Source organism: Buteo buteo, chromosome 12 (assembly GCF_964188355.1).
Source record: "Buteo buteo chromosome 12, bButBut1.hap1.1, whole genome shotgun sequence".
Classification (NCBI taxonomy): Eukaryota; Metazoa; Chordata; class Aves; order Accipitriformes; family Accipitridae; genus Buteo; species Buteo buteo.
In genome coordinates, this window is record NC_134182.1 from 33349855 (window position 1) to 33367057 (window position 17203).

Sequence of the window (17203 nt, forward strand, 5' to 3'; positions counted from 1 at the left end):
CTTCTGCCTTATTCTGAGAAACTTCCTTAACCAAAATGGAAAAGCTTGGCCTTTATTTATTTTGCATTCACTTGATCTCTTTTTCTGTACCCCCTAGCTGCCCATTTGAAACCATTCATATTGCAGAGCTTGACCCTGCATTTTTCACCAAAACAAAACTGACGGTCATGTCATGTTTTATTTGCGTGGGTACTATAAAGATGGTTCCTAGATTGAAAAGAAATACCTTGATTAGACTAATTTCATTGCTAATTTATCAATCCTTTTGTGAACAGCAATACACATGTAATGCTTCCATATGTTAAAAGACACAGCTGAGAGGAGAGTGGCTTGAAGGGTTAGTGTCACGGCTGTTTGTTTGACTATGTCAGGCTGTTTCTGACCCTGTTCTGTTTTCAGTTGTAAAAATCTGGCACACCTCCACATTGAACTTGCTCCAATTTCTTCAGGTCAACCTCTGTATAGCTTGGAGTTGATTTCATTCTTGCTCTGGCACATTGTGATTTAGTATTATATGCTTTTATCATGCATGATATTTATAATTGCTCTGAATGTAACTGAAGTGGAACTGCTGTGAATTAATATCTGAGAATTTGACACAGTAATTTTATGAATGTTATCACTGGCCATGTTGCTGCGTGACAGCTAAAGTAGTAACGCAATATTGCGATATCTGCTGATGGATTCCCAGTCTGTGCTTTTGTTGGTGGTTTTTCGTGAATAAAAATAAGGATTTGCACAAGAGCTGTGGAATGCCCCAGGTGATTCTGATCTCCCTCCAGCTTACCCCAAAGCTCTGCCTCCCATGGTTTCCCACTTCATAAAAAGAAAGTGGATAAGCTGGCATTCTCCGAGTATCTGTCCAGTGGAGACATGAGATCAGAACAGGTTACCAGAAAACAAAAATCGTACCTTTCTATATTACTGTTAAATTAATTTCTCTACTTCCCCAAAGACATGCTGTATCAAACAGCAAGTCACTTGGCAGGGTCAGTGGGCAACTGTTCAAAAAACAGGATTTTGTTTATTGTTCATAGTGTTTGTGTTTTCACAAATATACCTGATCTTTTCAATACTTTTTTGTGTACTACCAGGACCAGTTCACCTGCCCAGATGAGTATGAGGACCCAGCAGTTTTGTATGAAGCAATCCAATCCTTTGAAGAAAAGGTTGTGATTTGTCACGAAGGGGACCCAGCCTGGCGCAGCGCTGTACTCTCCAACAGAGAGGAGCTGCTAACCCTGAGACACGTGGTAGATGAAGGAGCAGATGAATATAAAGTTATCATGCTCCACAAAAGCTACTTGAGCTTCAAGGTTATCAAGGTACATAAACCTTCTTTCTAATATTGCAGTAATTCAGGGCTGTGGTAACTAATATTTCTGAGTAATCTGGCCAAAAGGAGAGGTTGATTGTAGTTATCGAGTTAGGGATTGGAGTCTAAAAGAGCTCTCTTCAGTTGACTTCCATTTTGCACCCGTATGTTTGTGTATCTGAAATAACATTCCAGGCTTTGCCAGGGAGTAGCTGCAAAAGTTCATAAAACCTGTTGGTGCAAAGACACAAGGTGTTTGCACACACAGCTACTGCTGTTCTACCTGGATCGCGTAGTTCTGCATCTTCAGTAGCAAACATTTTCACGATCCACGTGTTTTTAACCTACCTGTAGGTCAACAAGGAGTGCGTCAGAGGGCTTTGGGCTGGGCAGCAGCAGGAACTGATTTTCTTACGCAATCGTAACCCAGAGAGAGGCAGCATCCAGAACAATAAACAGGTCTTGCGGAACTTAATTAATTCTTCATGTGATCAGCCACTGGGATATCCAATGTATGTTTCCCCTTTAACCACCTCGTACCTTGGGACACACAGCCAACTGAGGAACATTTGGGGGGGACCTGTCAGTTTGGACAACATTAAAAAGTGGTTCAGATCCAAATGGTTAAGGTAGGTGTTAAATTTTGGCTATGCAGATAGAGACTGTGCAGTCTTGGTTCTACTGTATTTCCTGTTAAAAGAGAGTAATTCCATACTGTTACCTATGAGTAAAAAATTAATTGCAACTGACTCAGAATATAACAAAATAGCCCTACAGATATAGCAGAAACCAAATTCATTAACTCATTCATAGCTTTTAAGCAAAGCTTTCTACATGTTCAACAAGATTCTTTATCAAATCACTTAGCACTACAGACATGTTCCTTATTCCAGGGAATTTTGCTGTTTATGCCCTGTAAATAAGGGTGTCTTTTCTGTAACTCAGTGACATGTCATAACATGAATAAATGTGTTGGTGGGTTATGGTGGGTTATGCTCCAAAGCTTAGGCAGTATAATTGATTATCCCCAAGTCATTGTTCTTGACCAAAACACATGTAAAAACGTACTCACTATCCACAAAAACTGCCCAACTTCCCCTAGGTATGCACAATCAGTATCTGACACATTCCATCTCTCATTCCTACATGCACTTTTCATACAGCAGTAACTCACTCTTGCCTCATTCCCCCCACCTGCCCTATCACCACTGTGGCTGAGGAGAGGCAGGAGACTATGGAGAGACTATGGGAGCCAGCTTGCATGCCAAGACCTATGCTAAAATGATTAAATCTAGTGGCTTAATATGCTCGTTTCCCACCATGCAGCTCATTCCCACTGAGCTTCCTCCAGCCTATTCCTCTTCTTTGCTACTTGGTTACCTCATGCAAAAGTTGTCTTCAGAGACCACTCTAACATTCAATAAAGAGTCCTAAGGTCTTGCAGGGCTCCAAAGCCACTTAACACAGACAAGGAAAGATTTGGTTTGTGTCGTATATGATTTGTTCCAAGTAAGCTTATTACATCATCATCTTTGTCATCTCAAAAGATGTCAAAAGACCTGCAGCGGTATGAGAGAGTACAATTACACATTTTGAGGGCACCTAACATTGGTGGCACAAATTTTTGTGCATAATAAATGGCTGACCATGCGTGTATTCCCACACACAGAATGCGGAAGGACTGCCATGCAGCTCACCATGAGAGAGGTAACGTTGAAGAGGTGGATACTGGAGGGGGCTCTTCATCTAGCAGCAATTCCACAGGCAATTCAAGTCAGAGCAGTAGCTCGCAGCCCACCAGAGATGGAACCCCTCAGTTGCAAGCTTCATCTCAAGAGGTCCACCAGCGTGCAGGTATTTGCACAATTTACTTGGCTTTCTCTGTAGTCTTCTCCTGAGGGGCTGCATAGGCAGATGCTTTGGGGGCATGCTCATATCCAGTGGAAAACTAATTTTAGAAAGAGAGGGCTTTGTCCTTCCTAATAACCAAGCACGCGTAGGAGATGGCTTCCTGATATTGTTCCAGGTATTTACTGGGAGGGATAAGACAAATGTGATTCACCAAAGGTTCCACTGTTGAACTCCTTTCTGTGTAACTTTTGGACTAGGAGGTGCCACTAACAATGCCAGAATGAGAAATGCAAATAGGAGGGAGTCTACCTGTGCAATGCAGGGAGCCCGTACCACAGTGAACCTGCACTTACTATTGGCTGGAAACAGCAGAAGTGAAAGTATGCAAAAATCTTAATTATCTTGGAAGGACCATGACAATTTATTTGAGGAACTGGTTTGGCTGTTCATCAGCGCATGTGGAGAACAAACAAATAGGAAATAACTTCTTACGTCTATACAGCAGTTACCAGGAGAAAATTAAATGCTGCCAATCATTTGGCAGCTGTCAACTAACAGCTGAGCCCTTCTCAGATTAAATTATGGATTCAAAAGTACTTCAGACATATTCACAAGGTAGAACTACTGGCCTTCACATTGGAAATATACATTAAGTTTGGCAGTGGGTCGCTGTTGGACCTATCACTATGGGATCAGGACTTGTAATGTAAAGCCAATTAACTCAACCTTTCAACAAGTTGTGGTATTACTGTATAAATTACAGCAGAGAACTAGAGGGGTATGATAGTTGTTTGTTTCCCGTTAGATCATTTTGACCTATCATTAAATATAATGGACAGGACTGGAGAAAATCTTGCCCTGAATATAAATCATGTTGTAAGAATAAAATAACAGCTGATTTTAATTGAGTCTAGCATTAGAGGAATCCCCATGTGCATACTCATAACTTGACACTGCAGTAATCAGAATGGCAAACTTAATTGTAAAATAATGATCCTGAGCATGCCATACAACAATGAAAGTTAATTGTGAGTTGTTTAAAAGAACGTATTGGGTGCCCAGAAAACCACAATCAAGAGAGAAGGTCACACTTAGTTAAGAAAAGCAACCTGGCTTTGAGGTAAAATGAAGAAATGCACAACAAATGCAAGGAAGTGGAAAATAGCAAATGCAAATCAGTATTCAGTCCTGAGAGACTGCTGATAAGAGAAAGAGAAGGAAACAAGGAGAAGTTTCTGGCTACCACCGTTAGGGACAAAAAGATGAAAGTGGGTTTGTGGCTATTTAATTTTAAAGAGTATTAGAAGCAAAAGAAATCCTAACAGTGGTCTTGATCCATCACTATATAGAAAGGCAGAGTTGCCAATAATGTAGAAATGAGAAAAGAAATGTCTGGTTTGTATTGGGAAAAATTGAAATGATCATATTTTTCTATGATCTGATCATGAAGTAGTTCCTTCCATCCTAACAGCTACAAAGAACATGAAAGAGTGGCTATCAAAGCTATATCTTTAATTGAGCGAATCCAAATGACTCTTATTCAAGGTTTTTAAGAGAGCTGGTTGAAAAGCAAGCTCTGTTTGATCTTCAGTAAGTATCGGGACACTGAGGGCAATACCAGAGGAGTGGGAAAGAACTTATGCTATGCCTGTTGTTAAAAAAGCAGAATGAATAGGGTGACCTGGGTGATGCATGTCTGTCACTCTGACGTTGGTTCAGGACACTGTTGGCCTACCACTCACAGTCCCAGTGCACTAATTAAAGAAGAACATTTTTAATTTGGAAGGAGTTCAAAGAAGAGCCGAAAGATGATCAACGATCTGGGAAATACATTCTGTAGTGAAAGATTAAGAGCTTTCAAACAATTTATAATGTACAAGATGCTTTGATCATAGTCTGTAAGTACTTACCTGGGCAACAAAAGGTGACCAAAGACAGTTGATCCGAGCAGACTTGGATATAACAAAGCTAAACAAATTCAGATTTGAAATCAAGTGCACATTTTTAACAGTGAGAGTAAATAAACAGTGTAATAAGTGACTAAGGGTTAAGATAGATTCTCCATGACTGGAGATATTGGATGCATTTCTTAAAAGTAATCATAGTAATTAGTAATACCATACAGGAATTAATTCCAGGAAGTTCTATGGCCCATGCTGTATAGCACAGCTGACTAGATGATCACAGCAATCCCTTCTAGACTCATAATCTATGAATCAAATGCATTGAATGTTTTCATATTTCATATTTCATTTTGCAGCATGGTGCCACTGAGTCTGCAAAATGCAATGAAAGCCCTATACAAAAGTGTGACCAAAATCGGGAGCATTGGAAATGTGTGGGGTTCTCCCCCAAAGTGTCCTTATTTCACGATGCAGTTTATAGAACGGCCTTTGTTTCTTAAGTGTTTTCAAGGACAGAGTTATTTATGTGTAGACGCGGGTGGTCTCCTGTCCAATGCTCTTAACCACTGCATTTGGGATGAATATAGAATACTTTTGGACAGGGGTCAGCTTGGCAGTTTAAATTACAAACAGATGTTTGGCCACGTTAGCCCCTGCACAAACTAACACACCACAGCCCCTCTGTTCTTAATTCCAGTCCGTTCTTTTTTATTTAAAAAGAGTAACATATTAAAATAACCATCAGATGTAGAAACCAAAGCACTTAAACAAGACTCCAGAGTCTGAAGAACCTGAGTCTCTGTGGAGGCCAGACGTGCGCACGGCTGCCAGCGCGGCAGCCAGGCCTGACCCCATCACAGCGTGCACCCTCCCCATCGATCACGCCTGAAGGACGCCGGCAACGTGGCACACAGGAGCCACGTGCATCCGTCCCTTCGCTCTCGAGCAGAGATCTTGGGGCTCTTATTACAGAGAATGCTGTTTTGCATACCATCTCAGGAAAATTAATTTTTTATTGTTTAGAGTATAAAAGTACAACTAAAGATACATTGTAAGTGGGGTGCGAAAGTGTCCAGTGCTTGCCAAACCAACTAGGTTTTAGTCCAGCTAAAGAGCTCCAGTTAGGTTTTGGCCCAGCTCTGCCATCTGACTCTGTGCCAAATTACCTAAATTCTCTTTGCTTCAGCATCTGAAAAATGGGGCTAATGATACCAGCCTCTGGAAAGCAGGTCTGTGGATGTAAAACAGTGTTTCAGCTATGTAATATAAATAGTTTGGATATGAATTTCTGCATTACCTGAACCCTCATGAATTCAGCAGTCATGTTTCTAGAAGATAGTGTGAGATTTATATTCCTTCATGCCTGCAAAATTTCAGTATCCGGAGGAGTTTCAGTGCTCCCTCCCTTCCATAGTTTGGGTATTGGGGAAAAAACAAAGCAAAAAAAAATTACCAACAACCTGGAAAAGCCTGCCAGCAAAACTTCTTTCTGTGTTGATGGCTCTCAACAGATTTTCTGGCATCCCCTCTCTACCCCACAGCTATAGCTAGGAAACTAAAATGCCAGCTTGTGCTAATGTTTGGAGTTTCCTGGAAAGCAAAAAAGTCAAGCAGGCATTCATGTGGCTGGGTATTTGCTGCGTAAGCCTGGGTTACAGCCTGTCTGCAGAAACAGTAAACTCTTTCAGGGCCTGTGGCGCGTGCCAGCCTGCTGCATCCATTTGCAGAGTGCCTGGGTGCAAGCAGTATCTGGTAGGTTCACTGGCCAGTAAGTTGATTTATTTTTCATTCTATGCCTATTTAAATATGCAAGCGTAAGAAATACAGAACTTATTTGAATGACATAAGGTGTTGATATGAATGTTAAAAATGGAGGTGTATATGTAAAGGAATATAGAAGTTGTCTAGGCATGTCAGAATAGCTTAGCTCATTTACTCTCTGTATCCAGCAGTGGCCGCATCGAGATGCTTCACAAACGGGGCAAGAGCCTTTTGTGTGTGCCATTCAGACCTCCAATAGCTTATCCTAATTAGAGGTGTTCACATCTTTTCAGTCTGTGATATACTGCAAATATCACTCTTGGAACTCAGATACAGTTTAACAGTCTTAAAAACTGCCTTGTGGTGAATGCTGTAGTGTGGTTTGAATCACTTGTGTGAATTCTCAAATTCTCTTTCCCTGTACGCAAGAATAATTCATTTTAATGTGTCATTGTTTTAACTCACAGTTTTTTGTTTTATTTTTGCATTTAGTTGTACCGAGCCATTTAATGTAGATATTCAACATCCCCTACTTCAGTGTGATTGTCAAAGGGGAGTGGAGTTACAGCAACACTATGCTCAGTCATTCACTGGGCAGGTTAAAATGTATGTGGCAGAATAGGTGTGAGCCTGTGATTAGAGTACTTTCTTTGGGGTGTCTTCTCATTTTCCTCTTTTTTGACTCAGTGCAGAACCACTGGAGCTATTCTGACCAAAAGCCAGAACCCCTGTAATGGAAAACACAGCAAGGTTCATAGGTTTAGCCATTTGTTATTTCTGTTATTCTTGGGATTCTTATGCTGATAAAACCAGTAGTAATATGCCAATAGTAATATGTACACATGGGACACTGTCAATAGCGTGGAGTTCATCAGGATGCCACTTACTTAAATATATTAATCTTTCCTTTAAAGGCAGGAGAAAACCCAGGAGTCAGTCCGTCCAGGCACACACTGCTTTAAACCAAAGGCCCCCTGCTTCAAGTCACTCCGGACCAATTGTAGAAAGCCGCCAGCCTTTCATCCAAACATCTACATCTGCCCACGAAATTGCCCAAAGGCTTTCTAGTAGTCAGCTGTCATTCCACAACTCGGCAACATCTGTGTTTTCCCAGTCCCCTGCTGTTCCTGTTGCTGGCCAGCTGACTGTGCAGGACCGAGCTGCGGCAATGCTCAGGTCCAGTCTGGCCTCTTCCACCAGCTCAACTCTCAGCCTGCTGTTCGGCAAGAGAAGTTTTTCAAGTGCTTTGGTGATTTCTGGGCTCTCAGCTGCAGACGGAGGTAACACCAGTGACACCCAGTCATCCAGCAGTATGAATATTGCCATGGGTCCATCTGCCAGAGCAGCAAGCCAAGCAACTCGGGTAAGGCTGAAGCCAAAAGAGCAGTATGAAGCATGAGCTACTGTACTGCTGTCCTATCAGGTTCTTGAACTGTCCTCACCACTGTTTGGTTTCTTCCTTCTCACTGGTCAGAAAATAGTCTTTTCCAAAACAAGGTCAGGATTTTGGTATTTGTTTTGGATTGTGCTGCATCAGAATGAAAATGAGACTAATGTTAGTGTCTATATGAGAGTGATGTATTTGTAAGTAGTTGACAGGCTGACTGTTAAGCATGCACGTGAAATTACAAACTGGGCCAAAGACCCTCTTCCTTTCACTCAGACCAGGGACTTAAGTCTCCATTTTCTGCAGCCCAGGTGATGAGTACCATCAAAAGCAGACTAAATAGCTCCTTCCTTGCTTGCTTAGGCTGAACTTAATTATTTGTACAGAGGAATGGTCCCCACTGAACAGTACACTTGTTCTGTCCCACTCTCTGACCAGAAATTCAATCCAGGACCTGAAAACCTTGTTGCTGAAAGGGTTAGTCAAAGGAAGTATTTCCCAAAGGAAACCTGTATGCCCTGTGATTCAGCATTTTCTAACAGCAAAACAGTACACACAAAGAACTTCCAGCCCTCTTCCCAGTTCTATTCCCATCTTTCCTGGAAAATTCAATGCACATACTAGTGTTGTTGTTTTATTGTCTACTTAAGTATATTTATTTAACTTGGGTTGCCATCAGTTGCTTTCCTGAATTTTGAAACTTTTACCTCAGCACTACAGAGCAGTAACATGCAAGGTGGACTAGAGATAAAGGGCAACTGCAGCTAGAGGTTGAGTGACAACATAATTAAGACAGACTTTCACATTTGGCCTATCAAAATGGAAACCAAATTGGCAACAGGGGAAGACTGTGGGCAGGGAAAGTCCAAAACACTTTTCTGCTACTATCATTCTGAACTGTGTATAACTTCCCTAATTTTCAAAGAATTCTCCAAACCTCAAGTGAAAAAAGCTTCTTAGCCTGTGTGTATTTTGCTCTCAACCCAAAAATACCTTGTCTGGTATAGTTCCCTGGAGTTTTGCCATAAACTTCAACAGGAGTTGATGGAACATTACTCATCTGGGTCCAATCCTGCTTTATTACTCTAATGAGCATTAATAATATTTCTACATGTACAGCTGAACATATCAAATGGCAAGGCAGAATTCCAACTCTCAAGAGTTTATAGCCTAATTCACAGGAACTCAGCCAGTCTGCAATACTAAGTACTAATGGTAGGATTCACCTCGCCTAACTTTAAGCCATCTAAAATTTGGGCATGAAGTCTCAGTAGATTGTTGGTGTGGCCTCTGTGTTCAGTGGAGAGGATGATCCACTTCATCGTTACAGCTGTCAGGACGAAATCTTCCCCTGGGGCACTCATATCTCTCTGCCAACCACTGACAGCCTAGATGATACACTAAGACTACATGGTTAAATTTAGATGAGGCTCATCATCTAGTAACTGCTCAGAGTCCAGGTGCCTATCTGATTGAAAGTGGTAAGGAGGAAGTGTTTTATTTAAACGTTAGCACAGTTCTGGAAAGCTTTTATACTAATGGACTCCTTACAATGGGGTGACTCTGCGCATAACATTTTCAGACCGATAATTGCATTCCAGTTTTGATGAAAAGGTTTCTTTGTAAGTTGGAGTTAAAATTTGGTGTATAAAGCAAGCCCCAGAGCAACCCAATTTAACTTCTTAGCAGTCAGCCCTGCTTGGAGCAGAGGTTTGGACTGGATGACCTCCAGAAGTCCTTTTCAATCCAAATGATTTTACAGCTCTCTATACATGTACATCTGTAGTACTAAACCTCTAGCTCCTGGTCTGCTTTTCTTTCCAAATTTATGCGTTACAGAAAGAGTGACAAGTACCTCTTCAGAAGTCCCTTGTGAATAATGCATGTTAAGAATCCCATGCAGTTTCACAGAATGACATTCCTAAATCGATTTTTAACTTTTTTTCACCTGCCACTTCAAAAAATAGCTGAAGTGTTACTTAGAAATTTCCTGAACTAGTTGACTTTTTCTCTTTCCTTCTTTCCAGCAACTCACCGAGACCTGCGAAGCAACCGATGCCACAGAACCCAGACCACAGCGGGAGGCAGGTCCAGCCCACACCATATTCCTGGAGTGCCGGAGGGCCAGCCAAGAAGATATGGCCCTGGAAGACACTGCTTCTCAGCAAAGCCTGTCCGAGGAGCAGTAAGGAGTACTCCTAGCACAAGGGCCACGCACTTCTTAGAATTAAAGACAGAGTTAGGTCAGGGAGCTGCACGTGGGTTTAGGTTCTTTCAAATGTAACAAGCAAACTCCAAATGTTTATTTTTTTAACTTCTACACAAGAATGCTATGGGGCAGATGTTCTTCAGCTAAAGGCCTTGGCATAGGTAGGGTTGGAAGATGTCCTAAAAAACACACCGTGCCACTTCATCTCAGGTTCTTGTAAATTGTAGAACAATGAATACAACCTGTTTAATGTTCCTTCCCCAGAATGGTTGGAATCACGAATGAATACAGTGGGAAATATTAATACAACTCAGTGAAAAGCACACAAGACATCTCTTTCCTGCCATAACTAAACTGCTGATTGCATGCAAACTAATTGGCATTTGATATATAACATATAGCAAAAGGCAACTTTGAACAGAAGCAATGAATACATAAAAGGATAGTACAACACATACTGCAACATTAGAGCTAAATCTGATTATTTTTTTCCAACAGCAAATCTCCTTATTTTTTGTTTAACATGTTATGCAGGTGGTAATTCTGAATAGCAACATAGCATCACAGATTGATATACTGCATGCAGCCATATTGAAATATTGTGTGAACGAGCCATGCTACACAGATTAACAAAAGTCAAGTGCGAGAAAAGAAAGTATCCAACGCATGGAAAGCCTTCAAAGCATATGATGCACCTTATTTGCAAAGAAAGCAGCTTTGCAAAACCAGCTGCTCCTAGGTATTATCTCATGCTCCTGTTTGGTTTACAGCAGTGTTTCTCAAATACCAGGCAACAGCCCCCTTAGGAGTTGCAAAAGGGCCCAGAGGAATCCTCCTCAAGGACAGGAAAGTGCAAAGCAGGCTGGAATTATAGTCTGGAAGTCTTTGTATTAGGAAGGGAACAGCTAAATGCCTTTAATTGCTGGACACAGCTCAGTGTCCATAAACACTAGTAGCCAGTAATTACACAGCATTCTGATTTCCCTCCAAAGAAACTGAGCTGCTGCCAATTTAATAGTTGCATAAAGACAGATGATGCAAAAAAGCAGGCCACGCTTTCACAGAATTTGAGAAACACTGATTTACAGGAATGCATGACTACTTTGGAAGCCAAAAGGCTACAACAAATCCTTCCTCTACTATAGCGTCTAAACACACACGCGCCTGTTCTCCTCATTCTTTTTTTTTTTAATTAAAAAAATTGCAGCTATCAGTGTCTTGCTGTTCCTCTTTACTGTAACTACCATAGATTGTTTCTAATTCTCAACACAATGATGCGCAGCCAGGCTTTCTTGTCCCAATTAACAAGAAAGATTTAACAAGAGATGCTGTAGCTAAGTCTCATTACTGTTAGGAGATACACAGTTGCATTCTGAGCTTCCTACTGTGCCACACAATATTATAAGTAGTTGAACTAAGTAACACCTAGTGAAAATAAAATGATCCAAGTATGTTTTGTGTGGCAGCAGTTTTTGGGTTTTTCTTTTTTATTTTGAATTATTTTTGCTTGCTTTCTGCCGTATGGAATTGAGAAATCTATTGTTTTTCTTTCACTTCAGATCTTGATGAATGGATTATTTACAAAGCTCAGCACAACCTAGGCAAAATTATGCTCATGTCTGCAAGGGCAAAAGCAGAGTATTCATGTACAGCCCTGAGACACATGGTCATCAGTGCAGCTTAGGCCCTACTATGTCCCCTCCAGCATCCAGGTGTGATGCGGAAGAGGAAATTGAATTCAGCTGCGCCCTTCTGACCATTTCTGGAAGATCATGCCTCTCCTCCTACCCCCCTGCTCATGAAATGCTTCTTTACAAATGAAGGATGGAGGTTATTACAGGTCAGTTGGAGGGCTCTTAAGAGCCACCAGCCCCATTTCTGCCTTGGGTGGGAGCCTTTGCATGGAAGTCTACTAAGGTAAACCATCACTGCTTTGTTTTCCTAAAGCCTGCCTTGCATGGAGGCAGGGCAAACAGGCAGCTGTGGAAAGCACTAAAAACTTTCCCATGTTCAGTTAGCCTTACTTAGGTCTCCAGTTTTCACATCTTTAACTTAGGTTTGAATTAATTTCCATCAAAAATATGTCACTCCAGTAGTCCCAATCAACCTAAATTATTCTATGTATCCAACTCAAGCATACTAAACCAGATCAGGGAACAGGTGGAAAAATCCTTCCAGCGGCAAGCTGTTTTATCTGCTTAGCACAGACCGAGGCCCAGCACCACCACATCTTCTGTAAGAAAGAGACACTAACATCTCCATGGCTGCTGGTACTTCACCCTAAGATAATGCAGCTGCCTCACAGTTCCTGACTTAGTTCAAGCCACCAACACCTGGAGCGTAACTCCTTGGGGACAGTAGTGTGCCATGAAGCCCAGCCTCCTCCTGCACAGGGCAGTTGCCAGAAAAGGCACATCCTAACTCCTTTGTTGAGGCACAGTGTGCAAGCAGGGCAGAGCAGGAGTCAAGATAAGATCCAAAAATTACTTTCTTTTGGTAGCCATGTATGACAGAATTTTTATTTTGCCTTAAAGTTGTTACTGTAGCATAGTGGGTTGAAAAAAACCAAGAGTGACCATTAACAACAGTAACAGAGACAAAAAAATAAATCCAAGATGACAGCACAAACTCTCCCACGTTACATTTCTCCATAATTTTTGAGAGAGTCTGCTGTTACTAGTAAGACTACTGCTATATGCAGTGTTTTTAAATATGGGCCAATCCTACAGAATAGTCAGACATGGTGGCGAGAAATAAAACCTGGAACTAGGTATGAGGCTGTATTCATTAAATGCATCTTGGACCTCCCCCCCATGTTTGCATGAGGTAGAGATAGACCCGATTACTCTGTACGTGACAGAAGATGCATTTAAGGCTCTGATGCACACAAAGCTAACAAATACGTACCTAATCTAACAGGCCTAATTTCAACAGTAAGCTGCTCAGAACAGCTCTGCGTCGTACAAAGTCACCTGCATCCATAGGTATGCTATTCTCAGCACCAGTGTCTATAGATACACAAAGGCTTTAAGCCGTACTTCTCATTCCTGAAAGACCTAAGCAGCTTGATACTAAAGCTCACACACAAGGGAGTACTTCAGAGTCGCAAGATGGAGGTACCTGTGACACCTCAGGAACCCCACTTGTTGGGCAGTTTTGGGCTCTGAATGAAAAGCAAAGGCAACTTTCACTGCTTTTAAGTCAGCTGCAGCACTGATAATAGGTTTTACAATGCTTAATGCTATTGTTGAAGCTTGGCCCTGAAGTTGCTCAGGCTGAACAGTTTGCCTGCCTTACCTGTCTGATCTCTTACCAGAACTGTGATGCAGGAAGGATGGCCACCACCAACACATAAGTACCTTTTATATGCAGTTCCATTCTGTGTCAGTTTTGAAGATTCAGGTGCTATGCTTGAATTTTTCCAGAGCTGCAGAGGCCGCTTACTCAGCAGGGGCTGAAGGCAGAAGCCTGCCAGATGCTCGTTCAGCCAGCCCAGAACCTTCTTGTTTCTACAACCTGAAAGCTGTGACAATCCCGTCTCGCTAGCAAGCTGAATGCATCCTTTGAGGAAATCAGGCACTCAATCCATAAGAGCATTTGGTGCATGCGGTTCTTTCACAGGAATGTCAGAAGGGACAAAGAGATGGAGGCCCTACCTGCCTCCCCCCAGCTTAACCCCAGATAACATGACCATTGCTGAAAAGAAACATGGGGAGTGATTTTATCCACCCTGGCTCAGCGGGGCCCTCACAGCCAGAGAGGAACACATACAGTATAGCAGGCTACAGGATGGAGGATAATGAGTATATGGTAAAACAAGCACACACAGAGTACTTCAGTCCTTGCATTAAATGTGGGATACCTACCCCCTCCCATTTTGTTTTTCCTAAACTCTCCTTTCACTAATAGGCTCCTGTTTACATCATACAGTAAAAGCCACGTGCTACATTCCTAAGGGTGAAACATGGCACGAAGATCTGGTAAAAGGACTTTTAGTAACATTTTACTAAAGCCAACCGCAGGCTGCTGAACTGCTCACATCCACCAGGTACGCTGGCAAACCCCTAGCCTGGCCTTCAGCCCAGCTGTTTCCTACCACAGCAAGCAAGTAGGAAACAGCGATGGGTGCAACATGCAAAGTTATTTTCTGTTCATCAAAAAATACACATGCTGGAGGTCCTGCTGTTCCCTCCATTTTGAAGTGTCATACAGACTTCTATGTGAGGAACTGGAGTTCTCATTGAAAAGTCTCACCTCATTCCCAGAAGACAGAAAATCTTGGCATTCATTGCATTTGAGACAAACGTTAACAAAAAGGACTTACCAATGTGAGTCTTCTTCCCTCAACAAGATGGCCAGATACTCTCATCTCAGTATCTATGAATGACTTTCTGAAGCTATTAAGTTCTTAGGAGTCTCTGGGCTGTCATTCACAGCTTTTTAAAAAAAGCTATTTATTAGAATAAAGCAAGAAATGTCATCTGCATTTGGCTCCAACCCACCGACTGCTCTTCTCTTGCTGGGGAATTTAAGTTAACGATTAGCTGAATTTTGTGCAGCCCACTTTAGATTAGAATTACCAGTGAAATTCTCCACCATGTAATAATCATCTTCTCATCAATGCATATTTTTTAACCACCCAATTATTGCCATATTTAGATTACTCCTTGGATTGGGAGCTGGCATTTAATTACAATGTTTCACTAGTGCTTGTACATCCTTAAATCTGCAACACAGACATACTACTTACAATTAACTTTGCAGTAGGTCCAGTGTTAAAGATTCACCTCTCTCATTCCGCCTTCTCAAGAGTTTTACAAGTCAAAAATTGTCTAATGCATGATAAATAATGCAGGCCCTGTTTATTCCATGCTGTGCGCAATTTTATGTTGGAATTACAAGCCTCTTTGCCAAAAACGTCCTTGATTCTCAGGCTTCGAGAGAGTAATTGGTACCTCATATTCTCCCCTTTTTTGCACCAATTAAAACCTGCAGGTGCACTAATATTGTCATCTGGAATCTTGCTAGTACATCAGAGGTTATTTTCACCAAATGTGTGCTATTAGTAAAATCAGCCCATCAGGGGAATTGTGAATGCTCTGTTTGTTGTTACAGTGCTCTCAAGGCCTTCCAAGTATTTTACTAGTGCAAGACCAGACAATAAATTTTTACCTCTAAAGTAAACACAGCATGTCATAAAAACTAAATTCAGTTGGAAATACTACTTTCTCACTCACTCAATGTATATTTGAAACAGGTGAATCATTTTTTCAGGACTGTCTCAGATTTAAAGGCCAGACATGACTGTTAAGATCATCCAGGATCTCCTGCTGAACACAGGCCACAAAATTTCTCTTTATTTCTCTTGAAAAGCACTCTAGCTCAGGGAGAAGATGGGCTTAAAAAAAGAACAACAACAAATTAAAGACTCTCAGCAATCTTGAGATAGGTAGCAGAAAGCAAGAGCCGCTGCTGTCAGTAGCAAAAACACCCTTTGATTTAAAAGGGCCGACACTTCACTCACAGTTCCAGTGAAGGAAAAATCCACGTCCATTTTGGAGGTTTTTCCAGTGACTAACTACCCTCACTACAAAAGGTCTTCCTTGCACCATGAGACAATGGCCTAAAACTACTATAAGCACACCAGTCAAAAGTTCCCCAAACTTGTTATGATTCTTCTTCCTTTTTTTCCAGTCTATTAAATCATGAGACTACTGTAGGCATCATGGCACTATATGCAGGGCAATGTTTATGAGGAACAAATACCTCTTTAAGTGATGAACTCCCAACAATACTGGCTGAACTGCAATTTGGAAAACTGAACTCTGCCATCATTCCTGAAGGAACTCCCCCACCCAGCATCTCCAGAGAAGTGTCAAATATCTCCATTTTATTTAGCTTTAAAGGTCGGTCCTCATTTAAGACTCAACTGCAGTCCCTCTAAAACCTTTCTAGACTTTAGGTAATTATTTAATCTTTGAAAGAACTATTATTTTGCAGCGTATTTTACAGGTTAAGAGACTTAACATTGGAACAGTAGGACATCCAACACTAAAGTGCAGAGAAGTTTCTGTTTGAAAGTCTATGGCACATAGCCCTGAAAAAGATTACTTTGGTCCCAAGTCCTTCACCTCTAACAAGGCATCTTGTCTAAGTAAGATGCCTGAAGTAATTAAGGGATTACTGATACCTTCAGGGCACAGCCTCATTTTGCAAAAAGCAGCCAGGAGCTGTACATTCTCAAAGAGCGGGACCCTAAGAGGAATTCTCTTTTTTCCTAAATATGATGAAGACGATGATACTACCGTCCAAACAGATGATGATACTACCATCCAAATGGATTTAGGCAGAATGATAGTGTAACAGGGCAGCTGGGGAACAAGGCCATGGCATGTACCTCCTACCATCTGTGGAGGGGCAATGTTTGTACCAGACCCTCGTTCTGAATACAGGAAGGAGAAAGAACATTCCCTCCATGCTCCCAGCTGTTTTGAGGGCACCTGCAAAAATGCCTGTCCCCATCCAGACCCTGACAACTTTGGGTGTCACTTTTACAGAAATAAATAACTAAAATGATATTTGAAAGTGCCTTGAAACAGTTTGCTCATTTTAACAGTTGCTGAACAGAACAGAAAAAAGTTAAGAAACAACTGAATTCTAAACAACTTTTTACAGCCAGAGATGGCTATAAATCATACAATGAACAAGCGTGCACCTGAGAGGGAATTCTGTTTTCACAACATGCAAAACTGATTAAGTGGTAGCACTTTTCCTGA

At 41.5% G+C, this 17203-nt stretch overlaps 1 protein-coding gene across 1 annotated transcript in view; it reads left to right on the forward strand.

Annotated features, from left to right (window-relative positions):
- The window catches only part of PCNX2 (pecanex 2), a 156633-nt gene extending 146131 nt beyond the window's left edge, over nucleotides 1–10502 (forward strand). Inside the window, exons 30-34 of the mRNA XM_075043275.1 lie at nucleotides 1095–1325; nucleotides 1670–1944; nucleotides 2985–3169; nucleotides 7746–8194; nucleotides 10246–10502. Of these exons, the coding sequence (XP_074899376.1) occupies nucleotides 1095–1325; nucleotides 1670–1944; nucleotides 2985–3169; nucleotides 7746–8194; nucleotides 10246–10407 (1302 nt within the window). The 3' untranslated portion in view covers nucleotides 10408–10502. The remainder of the gene's footprint in view (nucleotides 1–1094; nucleotides 1326–1669; nucleotides 1945–2984; nucleotides 3170–7745; nucleotides 8195–10245) is intronic.
- Nucleotides 10503–17203: the final 6701 nt, after the last annotated feature.